The sequence below is a fragment of the Bos javanicus genome, chromosome 20 (genome assembly GCF_032452875.1).
Source record: "Bos javanicus breed banteng chromosome 20, ARS-OSU_banteng_1.0, whole genome shotgun sequence".
Classification (NCBI taxonomy): Eukaryota; Metazoa; Chordata; class Mammalia; order Artiodactyla; family Bovidae; genus Bos; species Bos javanicus.
In genome coordinates, this window is record NC_083887.1 from 18300838 (window position 1) to 18318209 (window position 17372).

A 17372-nucleotide genomic window follows, 5' to 3' on the forward strand; every position below is an offset into this window, starting at 1 on the left:
AAAAAATAAAGTCAGCCACTGTTTCCTCTGTTTCCCCGTCTGTTTTCCGTGAAGTGATGGGACCAGATTCCATGATCTTAGTTTTCTGAATGTTGAGGTTTAAGCCAACTTTTTCACTCTCCTCTTTCACTTTCATCAAGAGGCTCTTTAGTTCTTCTTCACTTACTTTCATAATAATATATAGTATGATATTTGTCACACTGCTTTTTATGGTAAATACTTACAGTCATAAAATTGGGAGCCTAGATAATCATCTAGCACAATGTATGACACTAAGCACTTAGTAAATGGTAGATCTCTCCTTCCCTTAATCTGTTATTAGAACTTCATTCCATAGATATTGAAAAGGTACTGATAGTTTAGAGCCCAAAGGTGATTTGATCACAACAGTGAGTTACCAAGATTAATAGGACAGTAAGTTGCAAAATGGATTGCAGGGGGAGCACCTAAAACCACAGACAGAAGTTAGAGAGCTAGTTCAGTATTTATACCTCATTGAACACTTTCCAGTTCACATTTGGGACGGAATGTGGTATAATGGAAAGAACATAAGTTTTGTAGGTAGGTATTCTGATGTATGAAAAAGACCATTACAGTCTAGCAGTTCATAATTTTTCTAGGAGGAACAGAAAATTGCTAGTTGAGATTTTTCTTTTTCTGCTAGTTGTATTTTTTCTCCATCCTCCCACCCTGATGTTATTCTACAAGTTGTTGTACATGAAGGATCAAAATACACAAGTGGGGAAATGTTATACTTTTAAATATATAAGAATGAATAAATCTAGGGACTCACTGAATACTTTTGTATCCTAGGTTTTCTCTTATGCATTATTTCTTTTTATTTTTCACAATCTCTGGTAAACAATTTTATTTCCTTTTAATATGTTAGAAGAATGAAACTCAAAAGTTAAGTCATTCATTACTCATAAGAGTCAGAAAAAAGGTAGGGGAGTGGAGTTGGTTTCAGAAACCCAAATCTACTGATTTTAAGTTTAACGTTTTAACATTTCACTATACTACTCCTTCAGTGGAATTGCTGAATACATGTGCTCATTTCTGTCACATGTAAATCTCAATGGTGTGTAAGCCAAGTGTAGTATCCATAATTACCATTGCATATCCTTTTGAGCCTCACACATACACATGTGCACAAATACACACGAACACACACACACACATACACCACTCCCACCCAACCTTTAGAAAAAGAAAAACGGGAAAATCACTCACTGTTTAAACTCCAGTATTAGCCATAGTAAAGGGAGATTTTGGTGATCTCACTCATAATTCTCAGATCATTAGATACTGGTTTTATACTTACCTTAAGCTGCTTATCTAAATTATCAGCAGAAAGTAAACCTGTCAATATCTTTAGCCCAAAGCTTCTCAGACTTTGATGGACTTAGAGATCATCTGGGGATCTTGTTAAAATGAAGATTGTAGTTCAGTAGGTTGGGATGGGGTCTGGAATTCTGTTTCTAATTGTGCAGGTGATGCTGATGTTGTTGGGCTTGCAACTTTGGTGTACAGGTGCGGAATTATTAGTTTGTTGCAAATATATAATTTTTTATATAAAGCTGCAATTAGAGTATATATACTATTTGTGTTCTTTTCTTTTTATACTTTTATTTCCATTTTCTACATAATTTCAAACTTATAATTTTTAACTGCTGTATAAGCTAGGATTAATATAATACTCTTAGGAATTTACATCTGTTCTCAATTACTCTGCCATTCTAGATAAGGCCACATTGAACTCCTCTGGGCGTATTTTTTTGCTGTTTAATTTATTAGCCTAAGATGAATTCCCAGTAGTAGTTACTAGGTCAAGGAGTAAGAATATCTTTGTTGTTTAATGGGTATAGAATTTCAGTTTTGCAAGATAGAAAATGGATGGTAGTGCTGGTTGCCCAGCAGTGTAAATATGCTTTATGTCACTGATGTGTGTCAGTCATGTAGGACTTTTTGTGACCCCAGGGACAGTAGCCCGCCAGGCTCCTCTGTCCATGAGATTATCCTGGCAAGAATACTGCAGTAGGTTGTCCTTTCCTCCTCCAGGGGATCTCTCTGACCCAGGGATCAAACCCACATCTCTTGCGTTTCCTACATTGGCAGATGGATTCTTTACCACTAAGCCACCTGGAAAGCCCTAATGTCACTGAACTGTATATTTAAATACGGTTAAGATGGCAAATTTTATGTTATATGTATTTTTTCTTTATACTATAAATTTTGTTACATGTATATTTATATATAAATTTTATGTTATATGTATTTTATATATGTATAAAAAGAAAGTTATTCTCTCTCCAAAAATGTATTTATATATACATATGTGTCATTATTAAGGTATACTTTATATTTTGTTGCATAATAAACCATTTGGCCTTTTAAAAGGAAAGACCAAATTACAGTGCCATCTACATATTTACTTCACCTGTACTAATATTGAGTGTCTTAATGGTTTATTAAAATTTTTGCTAAACGATCTAAAATAATTTTTCAAGGTTACCTTAATTTGCATTTTTATTTCTATCAAGGTTGAAATGTGAACATTTGTTTTTGTGGGTCATTTTACTATTTGTACTTCCCTTGTATGCAAAATGTACATATATGTCATTGGTCCTTGTTTCTATTAGGACACTAATCATTTTCTTTAGACTTATTGGAGCTGTTTCTATAGTATAATATTTTAAGTAAATAGTTGTCTTTATTGTCTTTTTAATTCATATTTAAGTAACTTTATGCTTTTACATCCTGCAGGTCAACTATGGAAAAGTATATAATGATAGTAGAAAAGGATTGAAATTCACTGTCTCCTCTGGCTGCAGTTCAGAATTTGTTTTTGTACCATATGGTAGCACCATTGCTGTTTATACAATTTACTCTGGAGAACGGATAACTATGCTTAAGGGACACTATAAAAGTGTTGACTGCTGTGTATTTCAGTCTAATTTCCAGGTAAGAATGATACTTAAGGGAATTTAAAATGTTCGGGTAGCTAGCTTGCCAAAACCTATGGGTTTTGTTTTTTTAACATCTTAATCTTTCTCTTTAGTCTCACCAATGGAACAGAGTGTTTTCTCCATAGAACTTTTGCATAGATTATCTCATACGCTCCTTTAAGTGATTCTTAAGTGTAGCGAGATTGTTGGGATTTTTCCCTGCATTGTAGATGAGGAAAATGAGGCTTATAAAAATTAAATACCGAAAGAATGAAAATTGTGGGTTATTGCTGCTGCTGCTAAGTGGCTTCGGTCATATCCGACTCTGTGTGACCCCATAGACGGCAGCCCACCAGGCTCCTCTGACCCTGGGATTCTCCAGGCACGAATACTGGAGTGCCATTTCCTTCTCCAGTGCGTGAAAGTGAAGTTGCTCGGTCGTGTCCAACTCTTCGCGACCCCATGGACTGTAGCCTACCGGGCTTCTCTGTCCATGAGTTATTGCTTGGAGGGACTTTATCACCTATTCAGTCACTCGTTAATAGGCATTACTTAATCTGTGTCTGACACTGTGAAGTAAGATATACAGGGCTAGTTTTCAGCTAGCACACATCTATATGGCAGTATTCATTATTAAAATACTCAAACACATATCCTTTAGTTTGTTACATAGCTTTTGTACTAAGCCCCTTACATGACCTCCAGCTTCACCATATTTCCTAGAGCCTCCTAGACCTTACTTCAACCTAGTAACTAAGAGGGACCTTTAAAACCCTGCTTCTACTCTATGTCCAGTATCTCTTCTGATTGGCCAGTTTCCTGATGTACTGCTACTGCTGCTAAGTTGCTTCAGTCGTGTCCGACTCTGTACGACCCCATAGACGGCAGCCCACCAGGCTCCCCCGTCCCTGGGATTCTCCAGGCAAGAACACTGGAATGGGTTGCCATTTCCTTCTCCAGTGCATGAAAGTGAAAAGTGAAAGTGAAGTCACTCAGTCGTGTCCGACCCTCAGCGACCCCATGGACTACAGCCTACCAGGCTTCTCCATCCATGGGATTTTCCAGGCAGGAGTACTGGAGTGGGATGCCGTTGCCTTCTCCGCCTGATGTACTACTTCTTAACTATTTTTAGTGTTGCTTCTGGGAAACTAGTACTAAGGCAACGAGGGGGTGATATAACCTGCCTCAAATCTGCAAGTAGATTGACAGAGGGTGATTATCCATTCAAAGAAATTTATAGAATACAGTACTTTTCTTATTCAGAGTCACTAGAGACAAAGCCAAGATTTTAATTCAAGTATTCTGACTACCAGCTATCGCTTTTCACCATATCAGAGCTTCCTAGCAGATGTTCCTGCTAGGAAGATTGGACTGAAAGTGAGTGAAGATGGATTAGAACAGATTAAAAGTAAGTAAAGATAATTGATTCCTCTCAGTCCCTGAAATCACTGGACCAGGTCTAGCCAGAAAGCTGAGGCCAGTTGCCTCTTGACAAATATCATTTCTGCATGTGCTATGTACTAAGAAAGATTTTAATTACTTTATTATATCAGAAAGCTTCCAGCTCTTATCCCATTCCATCTATTATGATTTACGAAAAGGAAGATAATTATAAATCTAATTATAAAAGTAAAAGAGTAGTGCTTTTGCATCCATTTAGCAGCAGAACCCTTTTACCAATTATATATTACACAAAAACTCGCTATTGGAAAATAAAATTGATATTTATAGTAATTCTGCTATAAATATAAAAATTTGAAGATATATCCAACATCAAAATAAATAATGATAATAGTTGATTATTTTCTATTGACTAGAATAGGGATTCCTGAATCCATTCTGCTACTAGTAATTAACCTAATAACTTGAAAGTCTGATGAGGAATGGATATTACATAGTCTCAAAGTTGCACCCTACAAAATATTAACTACAAAGATAAAATAATTTTACCTTGACTAAGACTGGCAAGCATCAGCTTAGTCAAATTGCCAAAGTGTATGTGATATTCCTGGCAAAGATATAGCACTTTCATTTAATCATGAGAAAACAAGGTTACCTGACCTTAGTTTATCTTAAGTATATAATCTTGTCTTCTCAGGAACTAAATTGCTCTGCAGCACTGGGCATATGAAAATATCTTTGCACCATCCACAGTAACCGTGCATTCTAAATTTTAAACAGTACAGTCTGTAGAATTTTGTTCCATCTAGGAAATTTGATAATGTGTTAGTTCAGTTCAGTCGCTCAGTCGTATCCGACTCTTCGCAACCCCATGAATCGCAGCACGCCAGGCCTCCCTGTCCATCACCAACTCCCGGAGTTCACTCAGACTCACGTCCATCGAGTCAGTGATGCCATCCAGCCATCTCATCCTCTGTTGTCCCCTTCTCCTGCCCCCAATCCCTCCCAGCATCAGAGTCTTTTCCAATGAGTCAACTCTTCGCATGAGGTGGCCAAAGTACTGGAGTTTTAGCTTTAGCATCATTCCTTCCAAAGAACAACCAGGACCAGTCCCCTTTATAATGGACTGATTGGATCTCCTTGCATAATTTACTTAATTTTCTTTACATCTATATTTCCTATAAGTTACTTCATAATCTTATTTTCTGTTTACCAAGAACCTTTACTTTTATTTTTTTTAGAAAAATACTGATTTTACTATGCCTCAAATCGCTTTTGAGATGAATAAAAATAAAACTAAATAATTTAATACCAGATCAGAAAGAAAGTTGTAGTGTTAGAAATATTTGTGTAGAAATACATTTGTGAGAAAAGTAAACAGTCAGAGTTTTAACTTAACATTTTGCTGATTTTTCTTTTTAGCCCTTATTCTTTGCTTAGTAGCTTTTTAAAAAATTGACCTAGTGTTTTACATCCTGTTTTTTTCTTTTCACTCTGTATTTGGTTTATATCCTACTCCTTTCTCTTTAATGACACTATTTTCCAGTGTCATTAAATATTCTTCAAAAACAAATGTAGTGGCTATATATCATATTAATGCAGCATAGATTTATATATAAATCATAACCCTAGACAATAATATTTGGAAAATTATTGTTTTATTATAAATATAATATTGGTGATAATAACCTTGAATTTCATACGTGTCTTTAGCATGACTTCTTAGAAATGTATACAAAAACTTCTGACACGTACAGAGATTTCAGTTTCTGAAAGGATTATATCAATTTATACCCTCTGTATGTGAGAGTATCTATTTCACTGCCCCACAGAAATATTTTCAGTACTAGCCAATATAACATATTTCTGAAGTTTTGTCAGAAGAAGAACGAACGTTGTTAAGCATGTACAGACACCATATCCATAAAGACATTGCCATTGACTGCATCAGTCCCAGCTTATAAAATAAGCTTCTCAACAAGCTTGGCATATGAATCTTAATGCTCTTCATTAGTTAGTTAGGCAGTTTTGAGCTAAATAAAACTTTTTTTCAATTCCTGGCCTATTTTAGCTAGAAACTCTTATGGTTCCTGCAAAGTAGTTACCTGAGGAGGCTTTACAAATAGCTGAGGAAAAAAGAAAAGGAAAAGGCAAGGGAAAAATGGAAAAATACATCCAACAGAATGCAGAGTTCTACAGAATAGCAAAGAGATGGGAAGGCTTTCTTAAATGAACAGTGCAAAAAAATAGAGGAAAACAATAGAATGTGTAAGACTCGAGATCTTTTCAAGAAAATTGAAGATGTCAAGGGAACATTTCATGCAAGGATGGGCATGATAAAGGACAGAAATGGTAAGGACCTAACAGAAGCAGAACAGACTAAGAAGAGGTGGCAAGAATACACAGAAGAACTTTACAAAAAAGATGTTAATGACCTGGATAACCATAGTTGTGTGGTCACTCACCTAGGGTTGGACATCTTGGAGTGTGAAGTTGAGTGGGCCTTAGGAAGCATTACTACCAACAAAGTTAGTGGAGGTCATGGAATTAAGCTGAGCTATTTAAAATCCTAAAAGATGATGCTGTTAAAGTGCTGCACTCAATGTGTCAGAAAATTTGGAAAACTCAGCAGTGAACACATATCTGGAAAAGTTCAGTTTTCATTCCAATCCTGAAGAAGGGCAATGACAAAGAATGTTCAAAGCACTCATTTCACTTACTAGCAAAGTTATGTTCAAAATCCTTCAAGCTAATGGCTCCAGCAGTACGTGAACCAGGAACTTTCAGATGTACAAGCTGGGTTTAGAAAAGACAGGAACAGAGATCAAATTGCAAACATTCGTTGGATCATGGAGAAAGCAAAGGAGTTCCAAAAATACATCTACTTCAGCTTCATTGACTATGCTGAAACCTTTGACTGTGTGGATCACAACAAAATGTAGAGAATTCTTACAGAGATGAGAGTACCAAACCATGTTACCTGTCTCCCGAGAAACTTGTATGCAGGTAAAGAAACAACAGTTAGAACCAGACATGGAACAACTGACTCATTCCAAAGTGGGAAAAAAGTACGACGAGGCTGTATATTGTCACCTTGCTTATTTAACTTATATACAGAGTAGAAGTGAAGTTGCTCAGTCGTGTCCAACTCTTTGCGACCCCATGGACTATAGCCTACAAGGCTTCTCCATCCATGGGGTTTTCCAGGCAAGAGTACTAGAGTGGGTTACCATTTCCTTCTCCCTGGGATCTTCCTGACCCAGGGATCAAATCCAGGTCTCCCGCATTGTGGGCAGACACTTTACGATCTGAGCCACCAGAGAGGCCCATATGCAGAGTACATCATGTGAAATGCCAGGCTGGATGAATCTCAAGCTGGAATCAAGATTGCTGGGAGAAATATCAACAGCCTCAGTTATGCAGATGATACCACTCTAGTGGCAAAAAGTGAAGAACTAAAGAGCCTTTTGATGAGAGTGAAAGAGGAGAGTGAATAAAGCTGGCCTAAAACTCAGCATTCAAAAAAACTAAGATCATGGCATCCACTTCATCACTTCATGGCAAATAAAAGGGGGAAGAGTGGAAGCAGTATCAGATTTTCTTTTCTTGGACTCTCAAATCACTGCAGATAATGACAAATTAAAATTAAAGCCATGAAATTAAAAGACACTTGCTCCTTGGAAGAAAAGCTATGACAAACCTAGACAGCATATTAAAAGGGAGAGACATCATTTTGCCCACAAAGGTTCTTATAGTCAAAGCTAAGATTTTTCCAGTAGTCATGTATGGATGTGAGAGTTGGACCATAAAAAAATGCTGAGCACTGAAAAATTGATGCTTTCAAATTGTGGTGCTGAAGAAGACTCTTGAGAGTCCCTTGGTCTGCAAGGAGATCAAACCAGTCAATCCTAAAGGAAATCAACCCTGAATATTCACTGGAAGGACTGATGCTGAAGTTCCAATACTTTGGCCTCCTGATGCAAAGAGCCGACTAAGTGGAAAAGATCCTGATGCTGGGAAAGATTGAAAGCTAAAGAAGAGGGCAGTAGAGGATGTGGTGGTTAGATAGCATCACCAACGCAATGGACGTGAATTTGAGCAAATTCTGAGAGATAGTGGAGGACAGAGGACCCTGGTGTGCTACCATCCATGAGGTCACAGAGAGTCAGACACAACTTAGCAACTGAACAACAACGTATGGTTTCTTCATTGAAAGCCTTTATTAAAAGTTCAGTTATTGACGCAACCATTTTTTTATTCTCGGACACTTGAAATATATGGATACAATTGATTTAAAAAAAAAAAAAAACTATGGCAATGATTTTTGTGAATTTTAACCATGTAAGCAAATTCTAACATTAGGATAATGCTATTTTAAAATACAAAACAAAGTTTTACTATTTCTTAAACAAACAGAAAAGGGCATCAATCCAGTTTCTTTAGGGAATAGAAATAGATTTCATCTAATCTAACCTAAGAATTAGTCATTTAAAAAATGGTTCATTTCAAATTGTCATCAGCTTTCAGCTGACCCACAACCACATCTTTGTTTTCTGTATTATAGGAACTTTACAGTGGTAGCAGAGACTGCAATATTCTTGCTTGGGTACCATCCTTATGTGAATCAGTTCCTGATGATGATGATAAGGTAAATATTATTTATACAAGTTGTACAGTGACTTCTAAATCATAAAAAAATTTTTACTAATTTACTTTAAATGGGAGAGGCTTTTAAAGCATTTCTTGCTATTTTCTGATTGTTTAAATAACTTACCTGTATAATACATAAGGAAAATTCAAAAAAATATTGAGAATGAAATAAATTTCTGAAGTTTATCAATTTTAACATTTTTATTTATTTCATTCTTGTTTTATCCTGTGCATATTTTTAACATAGTTAATATCATGCTTGAACATACAACTTAGCATCCTTCTTAGACTTTTTCCATGTCATTAATAACTATTTGTAAACATTGTCTTTCATAATATAGTTTTCTGTCATTCTTGGTTAGTTAGTTCAGTCGCTCAGTGATGTCTGACTCTTTGCCACCCCATGAATTGCAGCACACCAGGCCTCCCTGTCCATCACCAACTCCTGGAGTTCACTCAAACTCATGTCCATTGAGTCAGTGATGCCATCCAGCCATCTCATCCTCTGTCGTCCCTTTCTCCTCCTGCCTCCAGTCCCTTCCAGCATCAGGGTCTTTTCCAATGAGTCAACTCTTCGCATCAGGTGGCCAAAGTATTAGAGTTTCAGCTTTAGCATCAGTCCTTCCTATGAATATTCAGGACTGATTTCCTTTAGGATGGACTGGTTGGATCTCCTTGTAGTCCAAAGGACTCTCAAGAGTCTTCTCCAACACCACAGTTCAAAAGCATCAATTCTTCGGTGCTCAGCTTTCTTTATAGTCCAACTCTCACATCCATACATGACCACTGGACAAATCATAGCCTTGACTAGACGGACCTTTGTTGGCAAAGTAATATCTGCTTTTTAATATGCTGTCTAAGTTGGTCATAACTTTCCTTCTAAGGAGTAAGCGTCTTTTACTTTCATGGCTGCAACCACCATCTGCAGCGATATTGGAGCCCAGAAAAATAAAGTCAGCCACTATTTCCACTATTTCCCCATCTATTTGCCATGAAGTGATGGGACCGGATGCCATGATCTTAGTTTTCTGAATGTTGAGCTTTAAGCCAACTTTTCCCTCTCCTCTTTCACTTTCATCAAGAGGCCCTTTAGTTCTTCTTTGCTTTCTGCCATAAGGGTGGTATCATCTGCATATCTGAGGTTATTGATATTTCTCCTGGCAATCTTGATTCCAGCTTGTGCTTCCTCCAGCCCAGCGTTTCTCATGATGTACTCTGCATACAAGTTAAATAATCAGGGTGACAGTGTACAGCCTTGACGTACTCCTTTTCCTATTTGGAACCAGGGATCAAACCCATACTTCCTACAGTGGAAGCATGGAGTCTTAACCAGTGGATCACCAGGGAAATGCCACGACTTCTTGGGACTTGAGTTATCTTGTATGACATTTTTAAGGTCCTTTATTCACACTGTCAAATTTTATCAGTTTGCACTTTTACCAGATAAATTAGTGTAAATATGACACTGTGAATAAAGAACCTGAAAAATGTTGTGGTAAAACAAAGATAAATAAGACATGGTCTCTGGTCTTAGGTAGTAGCCTCTTAATTTTTTTATTTTCATGTCAAGCTATCTAAAGGTGAAATTTTATAGATATGTGTCTTATTTGGTTTAGTATGACTTTGAGTAGTTTTAGTGTATAGCTGCTTTAAAAACTGAATTTTTTCTTATACAAAGCTTAAAATGTTAATTACTGTGTCCTGCTGTTGGGGAATTATTGTATACATTAAATCTAACTTATAACACTAGGCCACACTAGAATGTTTAACAATCATTCATCAAATATAAACTATAAAAATAAAAGTAAATAATCTTTGACTTGTGTATGAAAAAAAGATAATAGAAGAAAACTGAAATTGTTTATTTTATAAAGATAGTATGTGACTCTGATGGTTTATTTCCTTATTATATAGTTATCGTGATAGTTTGATTCTTCCTTATCTGCAAGAATTTTTGTATATAGGCAATTAAGCTGAACAAGTATAAATCAAATAGGTATACACAAAAAACAAGTTAGGTTTTGTATTTACCTTTTAAAATGCACTATGTATATGCTTTCAGAGAAGGCAATGGCAACCCACACCAATGTTCTTGCCCCATGGGTGGAGGAGCCTGGTAGGCTACAGTCCATAGGGTCGCACAGAGTCGGACACGACTGAAGCGACTTGGCAGCAGCAGCAGCAGCATGTATGTGCTTTAAGATAAGCACCATTCTCTTTATAAGATGATAAATGATAAGATTATTTCCACAAAACTTTTGAAGATTCCTGTGAATATAAGTAGAACATGAATATGATCATGATGCAGATCTCAGTAGAGTAGTCTGTGTATACCAGACCCTCTTCCTTACATGTCAACTCTGTGCAATCCCATGGACTGCAGCCCACCAGGCTCCTCTGTCCACTGGATTCTCCAGGCAAGAATATTGGAGTGGCTTGCCATTTCCTTCTCCAGCCTTACATGAATACTTACTGTTTGACTGATATTTAGAAGTATTTTCATCTCACCCCTCAAATGAATGACTGCTGCAGTTCCTCAGAGAGGCAAGTTAACACAAAACACACACATATATACATTTACACACTCACCTGTCTTTAGTGTCAGGTAAACTAAATAATAGTAATACTGGTAATTGAGTTTGAATTCCAGTTCTGCCATTCATTAATGATCTAGGGCAAGTTTATAATATCTTCAAACATCAGAATCATTGAAGTAAAATTGTTCTTAGGTTACCTTTCAGATCGACTTTTTTTTTTTTCAATTTATTTATTTTAGTTGGAGGCTAATTGCTTTACAATATTGTGGTTTTGCCATACATTCACATGAATCAGCCATGGGTGTACATGTGTTCCCCATCCTGAACCCCCCTCCCTCTCCATCCCATCCCTCTGGGTCATCTCGGTGCACCAGCCCTGAGCACCCTGTCTCATGCATCGAACCTGGACTGGCAGTCTGTTTCATATATGGTAATATACATGTTTCAGTGCTATTCTCCCAGATCATCCCACCCTCTCCCTCTCCCACAGAGTCCAAAAGACTGTTCTATACATCTGTGTCTGTTTTGCTGTCTCGTATATAGGGTTATCGTTACCATCTTTCTAAATTCCATGTATATGTGTTAGTATACTGTATTGGTGTTTTTCTTTCTGACTTACTTCACTCTGTATAATCCGCTCCAGTTTCATCCACCTCATTAGAACTGATTCAAATGTATTCTTTTTAATGGCTGAGTAATATTCCATTGTGTATATGTACCACAGCTTTCTTATCCATTCATCTGCTGATGGACATCTAGGTTGCTTCCATGTCCTGGCTATTGTAAACAGTGCTGTGCTGAACACTGGGGTACACGTATCTCTTTCAATTCTGGTTTCCTCCATGTGTATGCCCAGCAGTGGGATTGCTGGGTCATGTGGCAGTTCTATTTCCAGTTTTTCAAGGAATCTCCACACTGTTCTCCATAGTGACTGTACTAGTTTGCATTCCCACCAACAGTGTAAGAGGGTTCCCTTTTCTCCACACCCTCTCCAGCATTTATTGTTTGTAGATTTTTAGATAGCAGCCATTCTGACCAGCATGAGATGGTACCTCAAATCGACTTTTGAGATGAAATATACTTCTCCATCAACCAAGACAGAATCCCTTAGGATTGTTTCTCCTGATACCCAACCTATAGAGGAGGATTTATTTCTACCATAAAAACCTGAAGGGCATTGGGCAATAGAAGCAAGTTTTATGATCTTTAAGCATAAATCCTATTATATAGTTGATAGGTTGCTTTTTTTTTTTTTTTTTTTGCTGGGGAAGTTTGTTTTATTTTTCTGATGGATCTGCCTTCCTTTTGCACACTCTTCCTAATATCTGGTCACACTCAAGGCAAGCCTATACAACTCCTAATCAGTTTTTCCTGCCTGAGATCTAGAGTGACTATATTACAATCTAAACCTGACTTCTCATCAAGAATCTTACTTTATTTTGACAGTTACACAGTATGTAACTTTTATTTAGATGTATAACCTTGGGTCTTTCCTGGTAACTCTGTGTAAAGAATCTGCCTGGTAGTGCAGGAGACGCCAGTTCCATTCCTGGGTTGGGAAGATCCCCTGGAGAAGGAAATGGCAACTCAACTTCAGTATGCTTGTCTGGGAAATCCCATGGACAGAGGAGCGTGGCAGGCTACAGTCTGTGGGGTTGCAAAAGAGTCAGAATAAACAACAGTGATAAAATGTGTAATTGCTTTCTATATTCAGACAACCCTATGTTCTACCTTTAAAGACTTTCCACTAATTACCAGTAAAAAATTTTTGAATTTATCAAATTTAGTAAGATATATGTGTGGAAGATGTTAAAATTGGTTTCATTCTTCCTTCGCATTCTATGGACCTGAACTAGATCCCCTTTTAACTCTGATTTCCCTTCACAGCTATCAGCAGAATAGGCAGGCTGGTTAAATAGAGATGGATATGTTCAAGCATAGAAAGAATGTCCACTAGGAGGAGATGTTGTAGAGAAAACTGAAGTAATGGATGGTAGTTAAATTGATCCATAGGTCTCAAACAGTACTATATCATGGGTGACATTTTTACTGCAGCTTTCAATTATAAAATGTTTTATTTGTGATGTTTAGCAATAAAATGTACTTCTAATAATACTGTAATACATTCATATTTTTTCTTTACTACTATAAATACAGTAAAATTTATATGCAACCACATTTCTAGTTTTCACTTGTTTTTGTTTGCCTATCATAGCAACAATAATTTACATTAAAGTATAATTCTGCTTCTCTGTTGATTCTTCAAATGAAACTTAAGTGTTTAATAGGTTATATATTGAGCTTCCATAGTGAAATTAGGAGACATGGCCTTTGTGTGACTTATCTACCTAAGGACATTTTTGGTAGACATCTAATGCAGAGTTAAAGGCTTTTAGAGATAGAGTAGGGAAAAATAATCACCTCACTGCAGAGGACAATGGGTCTTTAAATAAACTGTCACTAAATAACCTAACTTGGTAGTTAAATCATAAACCCAGAAAGGTAGGAATTTCAGTAAATGCTTGGTTGAAAGAATAAACGAACAGACTTCAGTATGCTACTCTTGCATATCAGTGGACTGCTACTGGAAATAAGTGAGTAGTTAGCTAAGCTTTGATAATAGTTTTGGATCTGGACACAGGGTATAATGGAATTTTGCTTGAACAACTAAGTAACAATGGCCAACATTATAAGATTAAGTAAAGGACTCAGATCTATAGCTTTCACAGCTATAAAGAATACCTAAATTAATATATTGTTTTCTGACTATCCTGGCTGACACTTGGGAAATTTACTGGAAACAGCCACTTTTTTCTGCTGTTATCATTGTTTGAATATTAAGAGTCTAAGCTATCATGTTCATCAAAAAGGAAATAAACATTCTTAAATATGCAGTAAGGGTTACCCTTAACATAAAATATTGGTGTATGTTGTAAAAGGTAATACTTCTAAAATAATTTAAGAATAATCTAAGTACTAATATGTTATTGGATTTGGGATGTGAACAAACTGACAGCAAATGTAAAAACTGCAAAATAAGAAGCACACATGATTCATAAAACCTAGGTACTCAAAAACAACAGAGATCATTTTAAAGTCCCTGAATCATTTGCCTCAGAATAAGAGGGTAGCCATTCAAACAAATTCCCCAAACAAGTGAATTGATTTGAACTACTACAAATAATTAAAATTCCTCTATTGCTGATTACATTTATTTAGGTACAGCTCTAAAGTTGTAAGAATACTGTGATGTTTTGTTGTTTTTGAAACACCATCTAATGCATATTCTCTTTCAAAGGGAAACCTGTGTGCTAATGACAAAATGTTAGCAAATCCAACACATTTTGTCTGTCTTTTTCCACTACTTTACTAGCTATAATAACAAACAAACAAACCTCACTACTTCACACCAAAAAGGGTATTGCTCCATTTGATGAACACCTTATTCCCTGTATATGAATTTTGCTTACTTATAAAAATCAAGTCCACCAAAACAGTAAAAAATTGCTCACTTTAATATTTTGGGCTGTCAAGCCAGCCTGCAGACCTGAGTCCAGTCTTAGCCACACGGATATGAGCATGCCCTGTACTCCTGGTAACTCCAAAGGGTTATTAAAAAAAAAAAAAAAAATGCCTTCATAATAGTAGTAGCATCTTGTGTGTCTGTGTCTGTGTATGAGGTAACTACATTGAGGGAAGCATAATTTGAATAAAGTCTGATATGTCTATTTAAAATGAAGTTGCATTGTTTTATATTGAATGTGGGTGTTTCTTAAGTTACTTTTGGTTTTAAATGAACAGTTATATAGTTTCTTTCAAAATAATCTAGTTGCTTTTTATCTGATTTCATAATTATATTGTGAGCCTAAAATTATGAGGTAGAATAATTGAATCTTCTTTTTTGCTTCCTTTTTTAGACTTCAACCAGATCACAGTTAAATCCAGCATTTGAAGATGCCTGGAGCAGCAGTGATGAGGAAGGATGAATATCATTCTTAGTACCCTTTTTGTCTCTATCAAAACTTTTAAAACTGGACTATTTTATCTTTTCAGTTGTCCAGTTCAGTTCTGTTCGGTTGCTTAATCGTGTCCGACTCTTTGCGGCCCCTTGGACTGCAGCGCGCCTCACCAGCTCCTGGAGTTTACTCAAACTCACGTCCATTGAGTCGGTGATGCCATCCAACCATCTCATCCTCTGTCGTCCCCTTCTCTTCTTCCCCTCAATCTTTCCCAGCATCAGGGTCTTTTCAAATGAGTCAGCTCTTCGCATCAGGTGGCCAAAGTATTGGAGTTTCAGTTTTAGCATCAGTCCTTCCCATGAATATTCAGGACTGATCTCTTTTAGGATGGATCTCCTTGCAGTCCAAGGGACTCTCAAGAGTCTTCTCCAACACCACAGTTCAAAAGCATCAATTCTTCAGCGCTCAGCTTTCTTTATAGTCCAACTCTCACATCTAAACATGACTAATGGAAAAACCATAGCTTTGACTAGACGGACCTCTGTTGTCCAGTGACAGCTAAATGAGCTGTGAACTTGAGTAATTGTTTTCCCTTTTGTCTTAAAATAAGGTTAATATTTGCATGAAGTCCTAAAACAAGTTCACTATAGTTTATTTAATCAGAACATTTTCCCTTAACCCCAGTTGCTGTGGCCTGCTGCAGCCACTATAGTACAAGGAGACAGGTTGTGGTATCCCCTTTGTGGGCCTGAGCAGATTGTGTGAACGATAAGATGCAGTCTTAGAGGACGAGCAAGCAGAGGTTATCAGCACTGACTTTGTCCTGCTGGTTGTACAGTCACTTTGCTCATTTTCACCTTCAAGGGTGATTTTACTGAGGATTATATCAAAAATTATAGTTGAAAAGTTAGAAACAAAATTAGTTTATTTTTATTAATATGTTCAGTTCTTGCAATGCTTTCATTTATTTAACCATTTTCTAGCTTTATGTTAAGTATTTTTTAATTCATTGCCTTCCACAATTGAAAAAATGCATCATTGGAGGTTTTTAACTTAGGAAAAATCCTACATTTCCTTTATTTTAATGCATCAGTTGGCAGCTTAAACTACTTTTCTATGAATCTGGTTACTATGTGACCAAGTCCTAATGTGTTCATCAAAGCAGAAAATATCCTGTCAGGTAATTGGATTTAAACATGAAATGTCAGAAAATTTCTTTTTTTTTTTTTTTTTAATTGCAAGGTGTTTTTTTTTTTTTTTTTAATTTTTTTAAATTAATTTTATTTTATTTTTAAACTTTACATAATTGTATTAGTTTTGCCAAATATCAAAATGAATCCACCACAGGTATACATGTGTTCCCCATCCTGAACCCTCCTCCCTCCTCCCTCCCCATACCATCCCTCTGGGTCGTCCCAGTGCACCAGCCCCAAGTATCCAGTATCGTGCATTGAACCTGGACTGGCATCTCGTTTCATACATGATATTTTACATGTTTCAATGCCATTCTCCCAAATCTTCCCACCCTCTCCCTCTCCCACAGAGTCCATAAGACTGTTCTATACGTCAGTGTCTCTTTTTTCTTTTTTGTTGTTGAGGTATAGCCAATTAACATTGTCAAATGTCAGAAAATTTCTATTTTATTTTCTGCTCTTGTGTCATGACCCACAAGTGATTATCATGAACCTAGTCTTATATTCCCTTTCTTTCTAATTCTTATCAATAGGAGACTAGTTAATGAGGTTTTTGTGAACTTGACCAACTATAGAGTTGAGTTTTTCAATGTGTAATTGTTAGACCTCATATCAGACCTTTAACCTTTGAGAATGCTGTTGAAATTGGAAAGTTTTTTTAATTTTAAGAAAAAAGTCTTTCTACAA

At 36.5% G+C, this 17372-nt stretch overlaps 1 protein-coding gene across 4 annotated transcripts in view; it reads left to right on the forward strand.

Moving 5' to 3' along the window:
* The window catches only part of ERCC8 (ERCC excision repair 8, CSA ubiquitin ligase complex subunit), a 51052-nt gene extending 35470 nt beyond the window's left edge, over positions 1-15582 (forward strand). For all 4 annotated transcript variants that reach the window (XM_061393458.1, XM_061393456.1, XM_061393457.1 and 1 more), the window contains 3 exons: positions 2764-2961; positions 8911-8994; positions 15451-15582. In XM_061393458.1, the coding sequence (XP_061249442.1) occupies positions 2764-2961; positions 8911-8994; positions 15451-15519 (351 nt within the window). In that variant the 3' untranslated portion in view covers positions 15520-15582. The remainder of the gene's footprint in view (positions 1-2763; positions 2962-8910; positions 8995-15450) is intronic.
* Positions 15583-17372: the final 1790 nt, after the last annotated feature.